The 20171-nt window shown below is 46.7% G+C and overlaps 1 protein-coding gene across 1 annotated transcript in view; it reads right to left on the reverse strand.

Moving 5' to 3' along the window:
* Position 1: 1 nt before the first annotated feature.
* The window catches only part of tmem131 (transmembrane protein 131), a 36726-nt gene continuing 16556 nt past the window's right edge, over positions 2 to 20171 (reverse strand). The window contains exons 5-41 of the mRNA XM_012821797.3: positions 19978 to 20098; positions 18563 to 18679; positions 18234 to 18356; positions 17873 to 17953; positions 17601 to 17751; positions 17013 to 17069; positions 16573 to 16634; positions 16352 to 16460; positions 15820 to 15928; positions 15491 to 15644; positions 14796 to 14966; positions 14261 to 14371; positions 13405 to 13539; positions 12556 to 12660; positions 12373 to 12459; positions 11499 to 11654; positions 10964 to 11039; positions 10738 to 10852; positions 10492 to 10630; positions 10124 to 10233; positions 9831 to 9903; positions 9420 to 9571; positions 7791 to 7930; positions 7206 to 7389; positions 6265 to 6450; positions 5682 to 5831; positions 4884 to 5353; positions 4376 to 4560; positions 4085 to 4218; positions 3542 to 3666; positions 3195 to 3350; positions 2749 to 2899; positions 2517 to 2632; positions 2182 to 2266; positions 1971 to 2068; positions 1441 to 1595; positions 2 to 1046 (exon numbers count right to left, since the gene is read on the reverse strand). Of these exons, the coding sequence (XP_012677251.2) occupies positions 780 to 1046; positions 1441 to 1595; positions 1971 to 2068; positions 2182 to 2266; positions 2517 to 2632; positions 2749 to 2899; positions 3195 to 3350; positions 3542 to 3666; positions 4085 to 4218; positions 4376 to 4560; positions 4884 to 5353; positions 5682 to 5831; positions 6265 to 6450; positions 7206 to 7389; positions 7791 to 7930; positions 9420 to 9571; positions 9831 to 9903; positions 10124 to 10233; positions 10492 to 10630; positions 10738 to 10852; positions 10964 to 11039; positions 11499 to 11654; positions 12373 to 12459; positions 12556 to 12660; positions 13405 to 13539; positions 14261 to 14371; positions 14796 to 14966; positions 15491 to 15644; positions 15820 to 15928; positions 16352 to 16460; positions 16573 to 16634; positions 17013 to 17069; positions 17601 to 17751; positions 17873 to 17953; positions 18234 to 18356; positions 18563 to 18679; positions 19978 to 20098 (5116 nt within the window). The 3' untranslated portion in view covers positions 2 to 779. The remainder of the gene's footprint in view (positions 1047 to 1440; positions 1596 to 1970; positions 2069 to 2181; positions 2267 to 2516; positions 2633 to 2748; positions 2900 to 3194; positions 3351 to 3541; positions 3667 to 4084; positions 4219 to 4375; positions 4561 to 4883; positions 5354 to 5681; positions 5832 to 6264; positions 6451 to 7205; positions 7390 to 7790; positions 7931 to 9419; positions 9572 to 9830; positions 9904 to 10123; positions 10234 to 10491; positions 10631 to 10737; positions 10853 to 10963; positions 11040 to 11498; positions 11655 to 12372; positions 12460 to 12555; positions 12661 to 13404; positions 13540 to 14260; positions 14372 to 14795; positions 14967 to 15490; positions 15645 to 15819; positions 15929 to 16351; positions 16461 to 16572; positions 16635 to 17012; positions 17070 to 17600; positions 17752 to 17872; positions 17954 to 18233; positions 18357 to 18562; positions 18680 to 19977; positions 20099 to 20171) is intronic.

Raw genomic sequence — 20171 nt, forward strand, 5'->3', positions numbered from 1 at the left:
CTCAGTCTGATATGTTTTTATTTCCAGAGACTGTTTCTTTCTACTTCCACTCGAGACGACAACGAACTGTATGCACCATACAGTACACAATTTCAAACATAATTCAAGTCTCCCTTTTGCCTTCACAAAAATAAAAGCCAATTTAAAAAAAAATTAAATAATAATTTGAAGAACATACCATTACAATTTTAACAGATGCATGATTTGGCCTTGAGAGTCTAGGATAACAGTTGATGAGACCTGACTGAAACATACAGGATTATAACCATCTCCATTCGCCTTTATGCAAGGAGTCAACATGATGGTCAAAACAAACTTTAAAAATGAATGGAACCAGAATTACGCACTTGAGAAAGCATGGGGGTGGCTTCTTTCAAACATTAATACTGCATCCTATGCCATACAGTAATACTGTCACATGATATTCTCCTAAACCAAACTGAGAGAGAAATTATTAAAAAAAATCGAAACGAAAACCATCCCTACAAGGGCAATATTGTTCTTTGATAACTCTCTTTTTTAAAATGTTGGGTTCCCTCTGGTAAAATAATGCTGAATTGTGGTAGCATATAATTCTGGAATGATAAAAAAAAAAAAATTGAAAACAATCTGATTAGAGAAATGTATTGAAACTGTTGTTCCCCATACTTCTCAGGTTTAATTAAAAACAGGTTTCCGTTTCTCCTTTTATGAAGTACTTTAAAAACAAGATCATGGTCATGAAACACAGTCCAGAGACATGGCGTGTCATGGTTGAGGGGTGGCCGGTGCCGGGGAGGTCAGTTGCCGTTGTTGTCCGGGTTGCTTGGCCAGGGGTCGGAGTTCCATCGGCTTAGGGAGGGCGGCCACATGTTCCAGGGGTTGTAAGTGCGGCTCAGCTCGGTGGGGGCGGGCGTGGGGGGCGCCGCGTGGCTTACCAGGTTGGGGAGGGCGGAGGAGGTGGAGGGGGCGAAGGAGTGCAGGGTGGGGTCGCCGCTGGTGGACCAGATGGAGTTGCTGAAGGGGGCCGTGGTGGCCCAGGGGTTGCGGCTGGGGCCCAGGATGGACTGACACGGAGAAACAGGAAGAGTTGGAGTTAAAGGCATTGTTTGTGATTCTGATGGAGTTGGAGTTAAAGGCATTGTCTGTGATTCTGATGTGAGGTTGGAAGTTCATTGGGTTGTTTTTTATTTCCCCCCTGACAATGTGGAATTGAATATGAACAGCTGACTAAATGTGAGGAAAATTTAACCCAGTGTACTTTACAAACCTCCACATGTTCACATGCTCACTAATCTATCAGGTTATGCCATGGTTAAGAATGACATGCTGCACATCTAATGTCCAATCTAAACTCTGTGATGGTTTCTGTAACCATGGTAAAAGGTCATTCTGGTTGAAGCACAGCACACATAGGGCAAGCAGGCAGGGAGAGATGCTGCTGTACAGTAGGGCTCTTACTGTGGTGGGTGCACTGGAGGAGCCGGTGGTGGTGGTGGTGCTGGTGGGCCAGGGGCTCACTGGATCACTCTCCCAGATGGAGGGAGACACGGGGGGGTAATCAGGCCAACTCTGCTGGGGCTCAGAGCTCCTTGGTAAGGCTATACCGGTGAACACTAAAACACACACACACACACACACACACACACACACACACACACACACACACACACACACACACACACACACACACACACACACACACACACACACACACACACACACACACACACACACACAAATCTGTCAGCCACAAACTGTAGGCATACTGCACTGTACTGCAGGGATTCTGGCATAAATCACAGATAACAGAAAACAGTAATAGAACAGAACTCCAGTCCTTCTGATCAGAGAAATGACTGAGGAAAGTGTACAGACTCGGGTCAAATCCCCATCGCGTGACCATGTAGAACTATGCTTCACCATGTAGAACTAGGCTTGAAATCAACAACTTTCTCCTTCTACTCCACCTAAGAAGTGCAGCACCTCACCTCCAGAGAGTGGGTTGTTGGGTCCGAATGCAGAGAAGGAGTTGGTAGAGTTGAAACCTGGGCTACTAATGCTTTCCGTCGGGCTCCATAATCCAGAGCTAATGATAATAAAGGGAACATCATGTCATCATCGTGTGTTGTGTTCTGGGTAAGTGTGTGTGTGTGTGTGTGTGTGTGTGTGTGTATGGTAGTGTTGGGTGGTCTGGCTCACCTTTCTGAACTGTTGCTCTCCATAGAGGTGAAGTGAGGTAGAGGAACCCTTCCCAAGCCATCAGGCTTCCCTGCACCACTGCCACCTGTCATGCACACACACACACACACACACACACACACACACACACACACACACACAAAACCACAAACACACAGACATGCGGACACACACGCCAGAAATCAACCATGTTCATGCATGCAGACAGACAGACAGGCAGACAGACACAGACACAGACACCCATGTACACACAAAGATACGCACAGGTCAGCATGATGGAACAAGTGAATCATTAGCCAAGAGACTGAGGAGGAAGTAAGGGATCTCCAGCTCACCTGGACTTTTGTCATATCCTGCCGCCACGGCAGCAAACGTGGGGTTGCCATTTTTGCCCGGCTGGGAGGTGGACTTTGTCAGCATGTTGCCTGGGGCTTTCTTTAAGTTTGCGTCGCTGAGAAAAACACGGAGTTGGATTTTGTCCCGGGTTCAGTTACTAAAAAAGCCAGATACATAATCTCCCTAGAGTATTGTTTGTAATGATTACACATGTCGAGTGTTGGACTCTACCTGTTAGCGAAGAGCACGCTGCTGTACGAGCCTCGGGGGACCCGACAGGGGGAGGCTGGCAGGGGAGGGGAGCAGGTGCTGGAGAAGGACCTCTTCAGGAAGGGGTCTGCATTCATAGTCTGCAGGGAGATCTGCTGGAGGCTATCTGCTTCTGCATGGGTACAGACAACGAGGAGAGGGAAAGAGAATCAATACCTGGCATGTTATTTTGTGTATTTGTTTGCTTTGTGGGTTTGTTTTTTTAAACCGGTGAAACATTCAAGCACAAAAAGGTTTTCTCTTTTTTTCTCTAGAACGAAAGTAGGCTATTCTCACTTCATGAAAAACCATCTTGCACAACCAATTCAAAACAGCTGCTTTACATGATGTGAAAAGTAACACAAGTGATGGGACACTGTACAGTGGTACTGTCTGGTTGGGAGTTTAGCGGCTGGCGGGGGACTTACGGTTAATGGCTTTGTTAACTGGAATGTCCCATTCAGGCGGGGGGGACTCCTTCTCTCCCTCGGAACCACTACTGTGGCCCAGCTCCTGCAGGGAGCCGTTGGAGAAGAACTTGGTGAGGGGAGATGGGCGAGCATCTTCTGTCCTCCCACCAGCCGCTGGACACGGACACACACACACACCCACACACACACACACACACACAGACACAGAGACAGACACACAAGAAGAGAGGTGTGAGTATGAGTCAAAATCTCCACAACATCCAAAATCACAGATGTCAACATCTCAACATCACTGATCACAACATCAGTATGCTTAACAACACAAATCATTGGGTGACACCCACGTCTCTGTTTCTGGAGGGGTCTTGGTTTAGGGATGACGCTGAGGGTCGACTGCATCAGGGCTTTGGGGGTGAAGGTCTTGCGTTGTTTATTTTCCAGAGGCGTGACGTAGGGGAGCTCCAGGGAGCTGCGGATGAAAACAATAGAGACAACCTCAGTGCTACAAGCGGTGCAGTCCACTTCCGACAGAAGGGTATTCACATTTACATCTAGACAGTCCACTTCCGACAGAAGGGTATTCACATTTGCATCTAGACACTTGGCAGAGTCCACTTCTGACAGAAGGGTATTCACATCTACATCTAGACACTTGGCAGACAAGTTTATCCAACGAGATGCACAACACAAGTGCTGTGAAAATCCTGCCTCAGTTTCACCGGACAGTCAGGCAAGAGAGAAAGACGTGGGAGAGGGAAGTTAACCTTTAGGGTTTGGAGAATAGGGGAGGGTGTCTCTTCACCCTAAATATTGGGTGTGATATTCCTAAAGGGAACAGGCAGGCTGATCCTGAAGGCTAGGGTAAGTAAGAGAGGGGCAGGGCTGACCTAGATCTATCAGTTGGAGTCTCCTTCTTGACTGCTGTTGGTTTTTTGTTTTTGGGTTTGGGGGGTGAAGCAGGTGCTTCTTCTTTGTCTTTGTCCTGGTTCACGGTCGTTCGGCCTTTCTTTTTAACCGGCTCCTGAAAAGAGAACGAAAAACACACTCAAGCACCAGTTCATCAGAAAACAAATTCCAGTATGAAGAAAAGAAAGAAAAAAGACTACTGGCAACTGTCGAACACATTAGTATGCAGAAATCGTGTTCACTGGACAACAGCTCTGGCCTGGCAATGGTACCTCTTTGATATTGGCCTCCATGTCGGGGTTTGAGGTTTCTGTGGTGGTTGAGGAGCTGTCGTCGTTGTCAGCTAGCGCCTCCTTCGGATCATCTCCGGGAGTCTTTCCCTTTGCTTTTCGCTCCTTCTCCTCCCTCTTTTTCTGACCTTTTGTTTTGCTCCGAACTTTCCCTTTGGTTTCCAAAACTGTGCATCCACACAAAAGAAAAACATTAATATTGCAATGGGCTTATGGTACTTACACTGCTTCTAATAATGTGATAGTACTCTCTACAATAGAGAATACAATTCTTTAGAAATAATTCTCTGCAAAGCCCGCTTTTATGAACCTAATCCCTCTGGTAAACAGAATTTTACACAGTGAGTATTCCGAGGTGAACAAGGTTTTGAGGGTTGAACATTTGTACAAACTCAAGTGGCCCACTATAGCCAGAGTCCAATTCATATCCCCCCAACCAGTGAATCATTGTAAACAGTGTGTGTGTGTGTGTGTGTGTTGGGAGTCAGACCTTTGTTTTGTGAGGACTGGTGTGAGCTTGGCTCTGCGGAGGGGGACTCGGGCCGGTCCAGGTCTCCCTCCATGGCCACCAGGAGCCTGTCGTAGTCCTGGTCTTCTGAGGAGAGGCCCCTGGAGGCCGGCGTGGCTGTGTTTGACTCCTCCACCAGGCTGTGCACCAGAGGCTGTGACTGCTGCTGCTGCTTACTGGAGCTCCGTGCCTTACGGTTGGTCAGCTGGCTCAGGCTGCTCTCCTTGGCAGAGGAGGAGGAGGAGGAGGAGGTAGTGGAGGAGGAGGAGGAGGAAGATTGCATAGCTGCTGAGCGGTTCGTGCCCGATCGGAACCGGGCCTCACTGGGCTCTGCTGAGGCCCGTCCGTTAGCTTGTGGCATGCTCTGCCGGCCGCCGGACCGACACCCACCCCCTCCAGACCCGTACATTCCCCTGGTCGAGTTCTGGTTCACATCACTGTAATCATTCAAGCTGTGGAACAAACACAGAGGGCTGTCAAGCTCAGATCACTCATTTGAAGTCACATTTAAAAAAAAAAAAAAAACTCTGTTAGATATCCCTCCCACTCAATCAATTCCACATATTCTTCTCGTGTTGGCTGTGGCTGTTAGAGTTTTCTTCATAGTGACCTGCTATTGGAGCTGAGGTGTTTGGTTCTATGTTCATGACTAGTGTGAAGGTGGCCATATGCCTGTAGATGAGTCTACAGATCTACAGATGCGTCTACGGATGTGACAGATGTTGTGTAGTTCACCAACAGTAGTAACAGTAGCCTCTTTGCTCAAACTCAATTACTTACTTTGCGTCGATTCGCACAATATCCCTGAGATCAAATGGCCTCCCTGTATCCATGGGAGAGCTGGATTCCACAGACAGGCGCTTCTTGAACGGCTGCCAGATGCCCTGGGCCTCTAGGTAGGCTGTGCCAATGACCAACAGGAACATGAAGCTGAAACCAGGAGAAGACCACATTGAATGGGCATCGAAAAACAACAACAACAACAGCAACAGCAACAGCAACAGCAACAGCAACAGCAACAGCAACTATATGCTGCAGTCTGTGTTTATACAACACAGCCACTAAAATTGTCATTCTCCTTAATTACATTTTGCAATGCACTGCTATGGTAGGGCTACCGAATCCGGTGTCTTGTGAAAAAAAAGTAAATACCATGAATTGACCTTTTTAAGCTAATAGGATGGTCAATACTAGGCAATTGTTTTAGCCAACATTACTGTGAAAGCCAACAAGGGACCACTGAATGGATCTGACAGGATTTTCAGCAATGTCATTACATGATTATGATATTACACCAACTATATGCGGTCAGTAGTGTTGCCTATGGTGGTTGTTGTGTGTGTGTCATCAGTCCAGGGCTGACCTCATCATGAGGGAGACGATGATGTAGAGCTCCAGCTCCCAGTTGGGCCGGGGAAGCACGTCCGTGCACACGGCCAGCATGTGGTAGGGCAGCGAGGCGTTCAGCACGAAAGTGAACTCTGACCCCCCGGCCGACACCAGCTTCAGCTGCCGGATCACCCGTGACAACGTGAAGTCCGGTGTAAACCTGTGTAGGGGGAGGGGCACAGGGGTATGAGGACGGTGGGACTGAGTGAGAGGAACTGGGAGCAAAAAGACGATCTAGACGTAAAATGGCGGCTGAAATCTGGTTTATACACTCTAATTGATTTTATGGTAGTTTTACTGGCAAACCTGTATGAATGATGTGTGTTCAATGCAATGTTTTTTCTCCCAAAGGTTGAAACCCAAAAGCCAACCAGCCTCTACATCCAAACGCAGAAACACATGCATGTGCACAGACGCAGACTCCTGTTCTTCCGCCACTTGCACCAGCCTGTTTGAAGTGAATTGTAAGAGGGATGATCTCTTTCCCTGGAATTCTTCCCCAACTACTGCAGCTAGTTCGCCTGAGGTGTGTGTGTGTGTGTGTGTGTGTGTGTGTGTGTGTGTGTGTGTGTGTGTGAGGGGGGCCACATGCAGAGGAACAGAGAGAGGATTCATCTCACTATGCACACACGCACACACACACGCCGCCTCTGACACGTATTAATAGAGCCTTCAGGTCGCTATGCACAGGCACCTTTGACAGGTGCTATTTGCTCAGGGCCTGGAGGTTTAACCGCAACGTTCAAACTCCTCAAACCTCTCTGAACACACCCCCCCCGCCCCCCCCGCCACTCTGACCTACTTTGTATGGCTACCATTTAAACACTTACTCATGTACTTTTAACCCATTTAGCAGTTTCATTCATAAAAGGATTTCATGATGATGATCTGAATACGCTACACTGGGACACTTACAGTATGACGAGGTCTTTTGAAGCGTTTGGTTTGAGTGCAAATTCTTGACAGTTGAGGACTTTGAAGCCGTAGCCCTCGCAGGCCTGGCCGCTGATGGCTACGGAGCGGATGTGGATGGGCAGCTGGCCGCTGTTCTCCAGGCGGAAGGTCCTGCGCAGCGAAAAGTTGGGCTCCTTGGCTTTAACTGAGACAGAGGCATGTAGAGTAGAGAGAGAGAGAGAGAGAGAGGGAGGGAGAGAGAGAGAGAGAGGGAGGGAGAGAGAGAGAGAGAGAGAGGGAGAGGGAGACCGCAAGAGAGAGACAACAAAGTTTTGTAAGTGTCAGGTTATGGTCACTAACAACAATATTACCTTGAATCATTAAATAATGCTGTTCAAGAAGAATGAAATATATGATATGACTGAGATCAATAATGAACAAAATGAGTGAGTGAGATAAAAATGGTTATGTATGTGTTGTGTTGACAAGGAGTAGAAAAGGGGGGGGGGGGATTGAGAGAGAGAGAGAGAGAGAGAGAGAGAGAGAGACAGAGACATAAAAGAGTGTTTTACCCCTTTCGCCACCTGGTCTAAGAGCCCTACTCACTTTCACAGTCTTTGAGCAGCGCTTCGGTCATCTTGAACCGGAGCGAGCTGCTGGGCCCTGGAGCCTTCCCCGCCAGCTTCAGGCTCTCGCTAGCGCCCTGGCCATGAACCATCACCAGATCCACCACCGTCAGGTTGTTCCTGCAGAGAGAGGGAGAGGGAGAGAGAGGGAGAGATAGAGAGAGAGAGACAGGGGAGAAAGAGAGAGACAGTGTGCCAATGTTAGACGTGCCACCATCAATGACACCTCTGTGTGGATACAGCGCCCAGCCAAGGGTCTGACAGGATTAACCCCAGAGAGAGGGGGAAAACAGACACACACACCACACCACCCACACACACACCAATCCCGGCATTTCAACACGCCTCTGTCTCTCACCTCAGGCTGAGGCCAGCTGAGTGTGTACAGAAAGCACCTCTGCGCTCGGCTTCTTTTACTGAATGGCGCTGAAATCACACATGGCAGAGACGGCTATGCTTCTCCCTGCCTGAGGTTCAGTGGGTTCAGGCTCTGTGTTCTAAGCGCGGAGCATAAATCTCCTCCGCTAGCTCAGGAGCTGAGAGCTGCAGGCCAGGGTTGACAGGCGCCATGAATTCCCAATATGGACCGGCGGCCCATTTTCCCCCGCCGGCCCGTTTTTTTTTTTTTTTTAAGGATTTTTTTCTTGCCGCCCTAGTGTCCGAAAATAATGTATTTGACCAGACAAATAGAAACGTAGAAACTTACCGGCGCATGTTTCTAAAAACCTGTTACAAACGCAAATGTAATGTAGCCTATATAGTGTACATCTAGGTTGACAAAGTAATGACAACGTCCTGCTTGGACAAGTGAAACTGAAGAACTTGGCTAAAGATTTAAAGCTAAAGAAAGGAACTGAAGTGTAGCTTTTAAATGCACGCTTTTCAAGCATGCTAAGACGAAAATGAAAACACAAATGCCTTGTTTACTGTCACTAGATCGTTGGGAACCCATGTTTCTTGCATAACCTATGCTGCAAGTTATAGCCTAGCCTACAACCACTCTAAATGATTATCAAAGCTATGGCACTATCAGACAAGATTGTTTATTTGTCAACATTGGCAAAGTGTGGTTTGGGCGATCAGAACTGCCCCACTAAGGTGAGCCTATAACTTTACTGACCCTTAAGGTCGCTGGCACTGACCGTCACGTTATAGACTATCACACACACCCAGATGTTTCCAATAGATCAATAGATCATGCCCTCCTCAGATAGAACAATTTGATTAGCTAATCACCATGATGTGCCTAGTGAACCTCAGAGAAGCTTCACGGAGAATGATATGTGATTGGATAAAACCCCCCTTACTGTCTAATGGAGGTAGGGAGCGGTCAGATTTGGTGACTGCATTAATCAATAAAATAAGATAATTACAATAAGATATTATTTATTTGCTTTGGTTAAAACACAAGTGTCCTGTTTAAGGACATGGTTTATGTTTTGTTTGAGCATTATTACTGGACATTATAACCGGTATTTTTTGTATTTTTTATAAATTTCACCAGGAAAATACAATACTTACAGATTCATGGTATCCCTGACACACGCATCCATACACACACTCACACCCCTATATGCACACACACACACACACACACACACACTCCTACCTGACGACCAGGAGTGAAGAGACGCTGTGGTTCCTGGAGGGAGTGAACTTCACTGTGAAGGAAGTAACTTCTCCAGGCATCAACAGGAGGTTGTAGACGAAGGGTTGTGTGGAACCTTCTAGAAACCCCGTCCTAGTCTTTGTCACAGAGGACTACAAAACAAGACAGACGGATTAGACACACCTCATTGGCTTGGACATGCAAACATGGGTTACAGGCTGAGTTTAACCCGCTCAAACAAACACTGAGTAGGAAATATCCACTGTGAACGAATGAACTGATATTAATAAAACCCTACAGAAGATGCTCTTGATGGCTATGAAAGGACAGAAATAAGTCATCATGACCAAGTCTTTTTGTGTGTATGTATGTGTGTGTGTGTGTGTGTGCGTGTGTGTCAAAGATACTTACGTGATTTTGGTGGACCTGGAATTCCAGTGTGTTTGTATTGATGTTAATATTGGACAGGTTCCCCAGTGGAAGCCTGAAAAGATGAAGGACAAGGTTAGGACACTTCTACAGCTCAAGTAACAACCGACTGCACCAAAGGCATGCATGTCATGGCTCTGCCCAATTGAGAAGAGGTGTTGGTGTGTGTTTGTGTGTGTGTGTTGGTGTGTGTGTGTGTTGGTGTGTGTGCTGGTGTGTGTGTTGGTGTGTGTGTGGGGGGGGGGGGGGGGGGGGGGGGGGGTTCAGTCTCTTACCTGTCGGCTAATTTCCCGGTGAACACAGAGGGACTGGGGTACATGGCCAGAGGCAGCACCTGCACGTAGACGGGCACATCGGTGGGGTTCTCCAACACCACCTCCTCCTCCTGAGGGGAACCAACAGAGGGGTCAGCGTCAAGAAGTAGATAGAAGAAAAATACAGCGCAAGCTCTTTGGGTGGTGTGGGAGTGTTGTGCAATATGGTTGTGTGTGCATGTGTGTGTGTCAGTGAGAGTGAGACAGAGGGAGAGAGAGTGTGCATCTGTTTGTGTACACCTCTTTTTTGTGTGTTGGTGTGTACATTTGCAAGTTTATGATAGCGCGTGTGTGTGTGTGTGTGTGTGTGTGTGTGTGCCCCAACTCACCGATGAGCTGTTGGTGTTGGTCAGGGGAAAGTAGATGTGCTTAGAGGAGTTGACTAGCGAGGGCCACGTCAGCTGTGCAGTGACTCTGGTCTGCACGTTCTTCTGAAGGTCTGTGTTTACTTCAAAGATGGCTTCAACCCTTCCGAGGGAAAAAAAATGGCAGTTGGCCACAAATCAGTCTGAGTAGGCAGAACCTCCACGGAGGAAACACATGCACATAACACAATGGCTCGCAGCGCTACTTACTCAAGCCCTGATTGTTCTTTCAGCTCCCGCCACCTTTTGAGGAGTTTCTGGTGCAAATCGACATCGGCGTCCCAGATGTCCTCCTGCATAGCTAAGCCATGAGGTCTAGACTCCACTAGGGGGAACAAAAGGACCAGTGTTTTGTTGAAAAGACGACTGATGCAATTCATTAAAATGGGTATGAGGACATGAAAGGAAGGAGCAGGGGGGAAGTTGTGGAACTTACGTTTGAATATAAATGGTACTCCCACGTAACAGTGGTCTCCACACTGCAAACTGGCGTCAAAATAAATATTTGCTACCTACAAAACAGACACGGGAAAACACATATGAAATGTAGTACTAGAGTGAAAGTGACTAAAGTCTGTGATCAACTGCACAAGTCACGACTCTTAAAACTGCACGAGTCTTAAAAAACCCGATATAGAGCAATCGTGTATCCCCCACTGTTTGGATACTGACGGCAACACTGGAATACCACTACACTATTTGGAGGAGTAGTTCTACTTTTACCATACATATCTCCAGCACTGTGGGTAAATATCTGCATAATTCTAATTCGAATTCTTCATAGACACCACACTGCATGAAAAAGAAGTTTATGCATAGACAGGTGACAGGTGCATATAGACATTGATAACTGATCCCCTTGACTGAGATAATGAATGAAAGGGCTCTGATTTATGAGTCTCTTCTAAAGAGTCAGCGTGTTTATGAAACGTGACTTTCTGATAGTGGACAGGCATAGTGTGGCCCCGAACCTTGGACTTGCGCTTGGGCTCCAGCTCGTCCTTGCTGCTGCGCAGGCGTTTGGCGTAGAAGCGGGCGTCCTCGCCGAGCGAGCGCACCGGCAGCTGCAGCTTTACCCGCTGTGAGAAGGAGCTGAGGATGCTCAAGCCTTGGTGAACCACTTTACCCTGGACACACCAACAACAACAGCGACAACAACCTTAAGAGCCTCATCCATGAAGTATCAATGCTCAGATATCTAACTGACGTGATTCGTGCTGAAAGTACTGAAAATGAACAGAAAAAAAAAAAACAGTTTGTTCCTTTGAGCGGCTTACGGCTTGGCCATGGGGTAAGTGTGTTTAGATTCGGATAAAATGATTACAAAGAGAGGTATTCTTAAGCTACTCTCTTTAAAGGCCAACTCACAGGCATCTCTGGAGTGAAAAATGGTTTGCAGTATTTTCCGCTGCAATGACAGCAGAGGGACCTCTTCAGGTTTTAGCATGGTGGGTGCTGGTGGCAAAAGTTTGTGAGGCTGTTCATATTGTAAGCGCTAAAAACAACTAAGGAAAGGTGGACCTCGTTGTTCAGCTCGTATGAACTAACTGCAGACATTTTACAACTTTATTGTTTAAGTTCATCTCATCGGATCAATGTAAACAGGCCTTAAGACCACAACAGGAGTGATGGTCTGTCCATACATACTCCCAAACACACACACACACACACACACACACACACACACACACACACACACACACACACACACACACACACACACACACACACACACACACACACACACACACACACACACACACACACACACACAAAAACGTGCACTCACACGCAAGCACACACACACACACGCGCGTGCACACAGGAGCATCACAGATAACCTACCGGAAAGGAGGGTGGTAAAATGATGTGTTTGGGTGAGCTGGTCAGCGTCCCCACTGCTATGAGTGCTTTAACTGGAACGGTCAATATCTAAAAGACAAGGAAGAGCACATGAGATTCACAGAACAAACAGGAGCAATTGAGTGACCCACTGGTGGAGGAGGTCAGGATGACCTGGCCACGTACCTCATAGTCTGTGGTAATATGAGCCGCTCCGTCGTACACACCCTCCAGGGCTTTGGCCACCAGTGTGACCCGGAATGCTGCATAGTAGCCAGAGGCCAGTATAACCTAAGAAAGCACAGACACACACAGGCAGATAGGCGCACACACACACACACACACACACACACACACACACACACACACACACACACACACACACACACACACACACACACACACACACACACACACACACACACACACACACGTTTACAGATTAGTCAACCATGTATGACACAGTTAGAAAAACTATGGTATGTTTGCTAGAAAAACTAGTCTAGTAGTGGTTGCCTAATTTTGGCTGGAATTTTGGCCACGCACCAAAATAAACATCCAAGAAGAAAAATCAATGGGGTTCTGTGATTATCAATATTCAGTTGACGCCACAATTGGCAAAGTTCCTCAAGGTCAGTGGAAGAGGAAATAACACTGGCCCCTGACTTTATGGAGCTGGAGACAATCATATCTCAGAAGAAAGGGGGGCTATGGATCTAAAGAACACCTGGGCCTGGTGTGTGTGTGTGTGTGTTTGTGTGTGTGTGTTTGTGTGTGTGAGCGAGTGAGTGCATGACTGAATGTGTGTGTGTGTATTTGTGTGTGTGTGAGAGTGAGTGTGTGTGTGTGTGTGTATGTGAGTATTTGTGTGTGTGTGTGTGTGTGTGTGTGTGTGTGTGTGTGTGTGTGTGTGTGTGTGTGTGTGTGTGTGTGTGTGTGTGTGTGTGTGTGTGTGTGCGAGTGCGTGACAGCGTGTGAGTATTTGTGTGTGTGTGAGTGAGTGGATGGATGGATGGTAGGGTATGCGTCTCTTACTGCTCTGTGGTGTGTTGCTGAGGCGTTCTGGAGCTCAGCGAGGCGATTCACAGCCTCAGTCCTGTTGCCCCTCTCAGTCAGCAGCAGCTCCATAGACATGCTCTCCCCCGTCACCAGCCACGACTTTATCTCCAGCTACAGAGACCCAGACAGACAGACAGAGAGAGGGAGAGAGAGAGAGAGAGAGAGAGAGAGAGAGAGGGAGAGAAAGAGGGAAGGAGAGAGAGAATGAGAGAGATACAGAGAGAGGGAAGGAGAGAGAGAGCGAGAGAGAGAGAGATAAAGAGTAAGAGAGAGAGACATGGTGGGCGTAGAGAGAGGGACAGAGAGAGAGAGACAGAGACAGAGAGAGATAAAGAGAGAGAGAGAGAGACATGGTGGGAGTAGAGAGAGAGACAGACAAGGAGCGAGGGTGATAGTGGAGAGAGAAAAAGAGAGAGGAAAGCGATAGTGTAAAAGGAGGGAAAGTTGGGGGTTGAGAAGGAAAGAGGAATAAGGAAAAGGAATGTATGGTCAGGGGACATCACTCGATCCAGAGATATGTGTACATGTATGCTGTCCCACCTAACTCTCCCAATGTAAACTCTATGCTAGTCTGGGTCCACCACATGGGGCAAGTCTGTCCCTGCAAACACTGGTCAGAATGTTTTAGAAACGGATGTTTAGATTTGGTCTGAACATTTTATGGAAAATAAATTCTTCCTGTACCCTTGCCTAAAAATATATGAATATATACATATATGAATATATACATATATGAATACAAATTTATGTCTAGATAAAAAAAAAAAAAAAACCTGAAGCTGAAGTGTGAGGGGAAGGCTCTTATGTTGTGTGTGAATGCTGTGGTGCTTACTTCTATGGGATTGCTGTTGATGACTACTAACACCAAGCTTCTTGTGTCTTTGGCGCTTAGGATCCCAAAGTCCAACGCGTGCTCCTTAAGGCTAGGGGGCAGCACCAGCGGCTGTACGGGGAAAACACACAAACACGGACAACGTCGTTTACCAACAAGGCCAACACAGAAACACCAACACAACACACATGCTTCCTTTATCCAAGGTTTCTTTGTTCAAGATAACAGAGATTTGAATTGAAAACAAACTGAATGTATCACATTGACTGAATGATGAATGATGTATCACAGTGACTGTTGACAGTAGGGCGAGATAAGTCGCTCATTGTTTGAATATTTAGGTCAGGTTTGTGTCAAACTTCATTCCATCGTACCAGGAAACACACTTCCATCTATCTATCATCCGTTGGGAAACGCCCAAACTCTTTTTACTGGATGTGCTCATTGTGATCCTGCCATTAAAAACAATTAAAAACAAGAAAAGAAAATATAGTGAATAAAGAAATAAAAGCACTTTGGTGCAACAGCAGCCTACCTCCATGAAGCCTGTGTAGGCCCGTACAGGCAGGTGGAACTTGGAGGCGTTGGTGATGAGGAGGATGTTGCTGTCGATGTGGACAGAGGACCTGACCGGCCGGAAGAGGAGGCTGAAGATGTAGCGGGACTGCTGGGGGGGCACTAGGACCGGGTTGCTGAAGTTGTGCACCTGCAACAGGGACAGGACCCAGTCAAAGTCACAATGAATATTCCACATTCCAAGTCAACTAGACTGTCAAGTTCTCACAAAGCCAGTCATTATGTAACAGGATGCATTAGAACGATAAATAAACCAAGAATTCCATGCATTCTAGTCCAAATGAACACTGCCGTTCAAAAGTTTGGGGGGCACTTTTCCATGTAAACGTACATGAAATGAGTTTGAGGAAATATAGCAAAATAGATAGGAAATGTTTTCACCGACAGGGTTTGAAATAATAATTTTTAATTGAAATAATAATTGTGTCCTTCAAACTCTGTTTCGTCAAAGAATCCTCCATTCGCAGCAAACGTATAAAACTAGGAAATTTCAAAGTTTCGAAATGTCTAACTTGAAACCTTTGAACGGTAGTGTGTGTCTCAAACAACTGTTTCCACTATTTCACATTATGTAAAAAGCCATCAGATTGATTCCCAGTAGAACAGCTCAAAGCGGTAAGACTTGGGCACAGCGCTGCCCGTCCTGGCACTCACGTTGAACATGGTCTTGGCCTCGGCAGGCAGAGACACGTTGTGGATGCGGATGGAGAAGCTGAAGGTGTTGGTGAGGTAGATGGGCTTGTCCACCGGGTCTACTGGGCTGTCTCTAATGTGGAACAGGGTGGCTGTGTGATCAAAGCCCAGGTACCTGGCGGAAACAAGACGGCAGAGGTATACCATCACCTGCCTGTTTGCATTACAGATCACCACCTGGATATGAATGCAAATGTGTTCAATCCCTATTGCGCAGCAGGTGTCAGTGCGTGTGATTTCCTTTTCATACATTGTGCTCTGGGTGTGGAGGGTTAAGGGAGCATTCTCACCCCTCTAAGACTTCAGCCTGGTATGGAATTTCAAGCTTGGAGTAGCTCTTCTCTCTCGCCTTCACTGTTATCTTGCCGGTAAACTGAAGCGGCCGCCGCGCTTTAGATGCTGGAGGGAGCAAAGGAGAAGTTTCGTGACTTTGAACCATATGACCCAAACAGGAGACTCCTCTGTTACAGATATTACTCAAGACTTCAGCTCTGCAGACAAGGACTGGCTTATTAAGGCTAAATGAAAGGTCATTGTGGTCTTGTGCTTTGTGGCTGACTGCCTCTGATTTCTGTTTGATGTTAGGAACTGTAATCTGTCTTGAATACCTATTGTGATGAATGCAGACAGCAGTTGCAATTCAATATTATATAATATGCCAAATAATGATTATAAGACACAGCACATTCACAATTTGCCACGTATACTGTGCAATTCATAATTGGGATGTTAACTCATTTGGCATCGCAACCTTAAATTACATCAAAATTGCTTAAGTTCTCTGACCAACGACCGTAGCCGTTAACAGGTTTTAGCGCTCACCATCGAAACTGATAGTAGCGACTTTGGTGTATCGGCTCTCGGCTGCCTTCAGCGTGATCTGTCTGAACTCCACTGCGACTGCCTCATTGGATGGTGTCGGCCGCACACTCTGAGAAGCAGGAACAAAACAGAAAGTGAATGTAGCTCACAAAGGCAAACCACATTCCGAAATGACTGCAGCCACTGCACCCTTTGAGAAGAAAAACAAAAAGGCCACTTACTGTAATTGTTACATCTTTTGTGCCAGAATTTAGAAGGTGTAAATTCAGCCGTTTTGGTCGATCTGTATAACACAAAAGGCAAAGAGGAAACAGGAAAAACTGTTAGTCACAATTTGAAGATCCTATGTGACTATTCCTCCTGAGGTATACAGCCTACCTTCAACCTCTGTCAAATCAACTCTCTTTAAACCCTTTAAAAAAATCAGTTTACTTCTTTTCACACAATTCATGCAATGATTTATACAGTTTACTGAAACCACTACAAACTAGGATTCATGCTTCACATAGGCACTGCTAAAGATGACATAATGCACAATGATTATTTGTTATTGACAGTCAGTCAAGGTAAATATTTCTTTAAAATCGATCAAAGGGGTGAGCTTATGTGAAAACATTTTGAGTGACACTGGTGCACTGTAGCATATGGTAAATCTTTGCACCTTGAGACCGAAGAGTACCAAAGTCCAGCATCTCTGTTGAGGAGTAAATACCAGGTGCTAAAGAAAGTACACAGAGAGATCGAATGATTAGTCCTCAGTCCAAAGGGAAAAACAAAAACATGATAAGCACCCATTAGGAGGTTAAAGGGAGGGAAAAATCTTACAATAGATTCTAAATAGTAAAATAACAATATTTTCCTCACAAAATGTATTGTACTTTATTTCCAAGTAATGATCTAACATCATTCAATTACTCAGTGTTTCTTTCCATGTGCTTTTGAACTGTTGAGAAGCTACAGCTAAATTGACAAAACGAGGTCACATGGACAGAATGAACTGATCTGAACACACTGAAAGAATGTTTTGCTTGGGGACGTAATTTTAACGTTAAACAAACTGCAATTTACCACAATGTATCTCACCACAACAGACCAACTCAGCGTATGACAACCCTTAAAACAATGCAACACGATCATACTGTGAGTCAGGCATCAGTGCAGTTACTACTTTGTCCCCATCCACAGTAGCCGACTGTAGGCAGCGTCAGGCCTGCTGAGTTGAGAGGGGAAGGGCAGCAGGGAGACTGACCTGAGGTGACCTCCACCTCCACGGGCAGGATGAAAAACTCATCATCACTGGAGGAGTTGGTTTTGATCCTGATGAAAGCTGTGTGGTTGTCGGCGTCTCGCGAGGAGAAGCTGGCCCTCATTACCCCCTTTGTCTCAAACGGGGGGATCTCCTACGAGAGAGAGAGAGAGAGAGAGAGAGAGAGAGAGAGAGAGACGACCACAATGAATCCTTAGGCGCCTCCGCTGGAGCACAGACATAGTGATGAGGTGGGTTTTGATGTGGGCACTCACCCATAATGTTTTGGTGCCACCCTGCTGGCCCGTGGGCAGCTCTAGATGTAGATCCCCGCCACTAGAGTACATCTCCACAACCTGGGGGGGGTAAAGCCAGAGCGTCTCACCCACTCAGACTCTCACAGTTTTCTCTCATTTATCACAAAAGGGACACTTTTTTTGCACAGAAACAGCTCTCTCGATGTTGCCTTAGAGCTGATCGACAAGGCCATCGCAAATGACCAAACACATTCAGAGGTACTTGGGGAATGATTGTTAATCTATTTTTTCGAAGAACTGGTTAACATGGCCATCACAAAAGAGGACAGTGAGAGTGTACTATTCACAGAGTATTTACAGACTGTAATGGACACATCACCTGCAGCGGTTCGCTGTGTGGGTTGTGGATATTTATAAGCGGAGAGAAGCTGCTGTTCACAGGCACCCGGGCCCCTATGAAGGGTCGCAGTCTGTAGGGATTAGGTATACCCACACCAAACACCTGCAGGTCATGTGGAGAAGAGGAATATCAGAAAAGCTATACCGAAAACAGAGTAACATCAACCAGCAGCTCATTAACACACACACACACACACACACACACACACACACACACACACACACACACACACACACACACACACACACACACACACACACACACACACACACACACACACTTGTGTGTTTGGCCCTCTCCTGCCTTACCTGGTATGTAAACATTCCATGATGAGATGTATTAATAAATAAAGTGTTTTCTACATTCCCCACTACTCGTGCGAGGAACACCACGTCAAAGGAAGTGTTGCCCCCCGGGGGAATTATCTGCAGCCGAGTGAGAAAGAGGGGGAGGGAGAGAGAGAGAGAGAGGGAAAGAGGGGGAGAGAGAGAGAGAGAGAGAGAGAGAGAGAGAAAGAGGGGGAGAGAGAGAGAGAAAAAGAGAGAGAGAGAGAGAGAGAGAGAGAGAGAGAGAGAGAGAGAGAGATTTAGTGAGTGAGGACAACAAGTCCTTAGTTCCCAAAACAATGCAGTGGAGGTTCGGGGAAAACAGTTTAAAATATTTGAGATAAAATAGTAGTAAATCTGGCACACTTTCTCTGACTGTCTGTCTTATCTGTAGGGGTTAAATGCGGAAGCCAGTTTCACCAGTATCACAAGTTCAAGTAGATCTTTGGAATCATACACAGCTGAAAAGATAGCTCAGAAATTCCAAACCTATGTCAAAACACCAAACACAGAGGCATGTGAGAGAGAGAGAGAGAGAGAGAGAGCCCGAGGGCTGAGCTATGATTTTATGGTGGGTGACCATGGCCTAGCCAAGTGAGTGAGTGAGTGTGTGTGAGTGTGTGAGTGGGAGTGGGAGTGGGAGTGTGCGTGTGAGTGTGAATGTGTGTGTGTGTGTGTGTGTGTGTGTGTGTGTGTGTGTGTGTGTGTGTGTGTGTGTGTGTGTGTGTGTGTGCGTGGGAGTGTGAATGTGTGTGTGTGTGTGTGTGTGCGTGTGCGTGTGAGTGTGAATGTGTGTGTGTGTGTGTGTGTGTGTGTGTGCGTGGGAGTGTGAATGTGTGTGTGTGTGTGTGTGAGTGCACGTATGGAGTATGGGGCTCTAAAGGCTAGTGGGAGACTGATTTACGTAGGTGTCAGGAACAGGTGGAGTGGCCTTTTATTTATTACCCAGCATGAGTGCGAGCTCTTGTTGCAGGGCGCTCACGGCGCTTTAAGTAGCTCTTAAGCTTTTTACGGAGACCAGGGCACCGCCTCACCAAACATAAAGGCACAGAGCTCTTTAATGGTCGTTTATCCGCTGGGGTCAAAGGGCGACTCCGATCACTTCAGTGAAGGAAGCGCAGGGATCGGCCTTTCGGAATGCTTACGGCCATTAGCTCGGGGGGCTACGGCTCAGCGGAGAGCAGGAGGCCGCTCACATCAAAGAGGGCCCTGGCCTGAGGGCGGTGTCACCCGTCAGCAAGCCAATCATGTACGCCGTCAAATTTCGGAACTTTTTTCACCCGAAAGTATTTTATCGCACACACATGTTCATGCCTCGAGAACAACACATATGTGTTGATGCCTCTTGCTTGTGTTGGACAAATGAGAGAGGGGTGTAAGATGCATGCTATACTTACCCTATTCTGAAAAAAGGATGCGTGAAAATGCGCCGTTGTAGCGGATATAGATATTAAACTAATTTCTTCTGAGCTAGGATTGTGTAAGAAAACTTTTTCCATTTTTGGCATCCCAACTGGCCTGCAAGACAAAAAGAAAGGAGGGAGATTGTGAGATTGTTTTATGGGTGCTTTTCCTCCAGACAGATAACAAA

This window comes from Clupea harengus, chromosome 10 (assembly GCF_900700415.2).
Source record: "Clupea harengus chromosome 10, Ch_v2.0.2, whole genome shotgun sequence".
Taxonomy (NCBI): Eukaryota; Metazoa; Chordata; class Actinopteri; order Clupeiformes; family Clupeidae; genus Clupea; species Clupea harengus.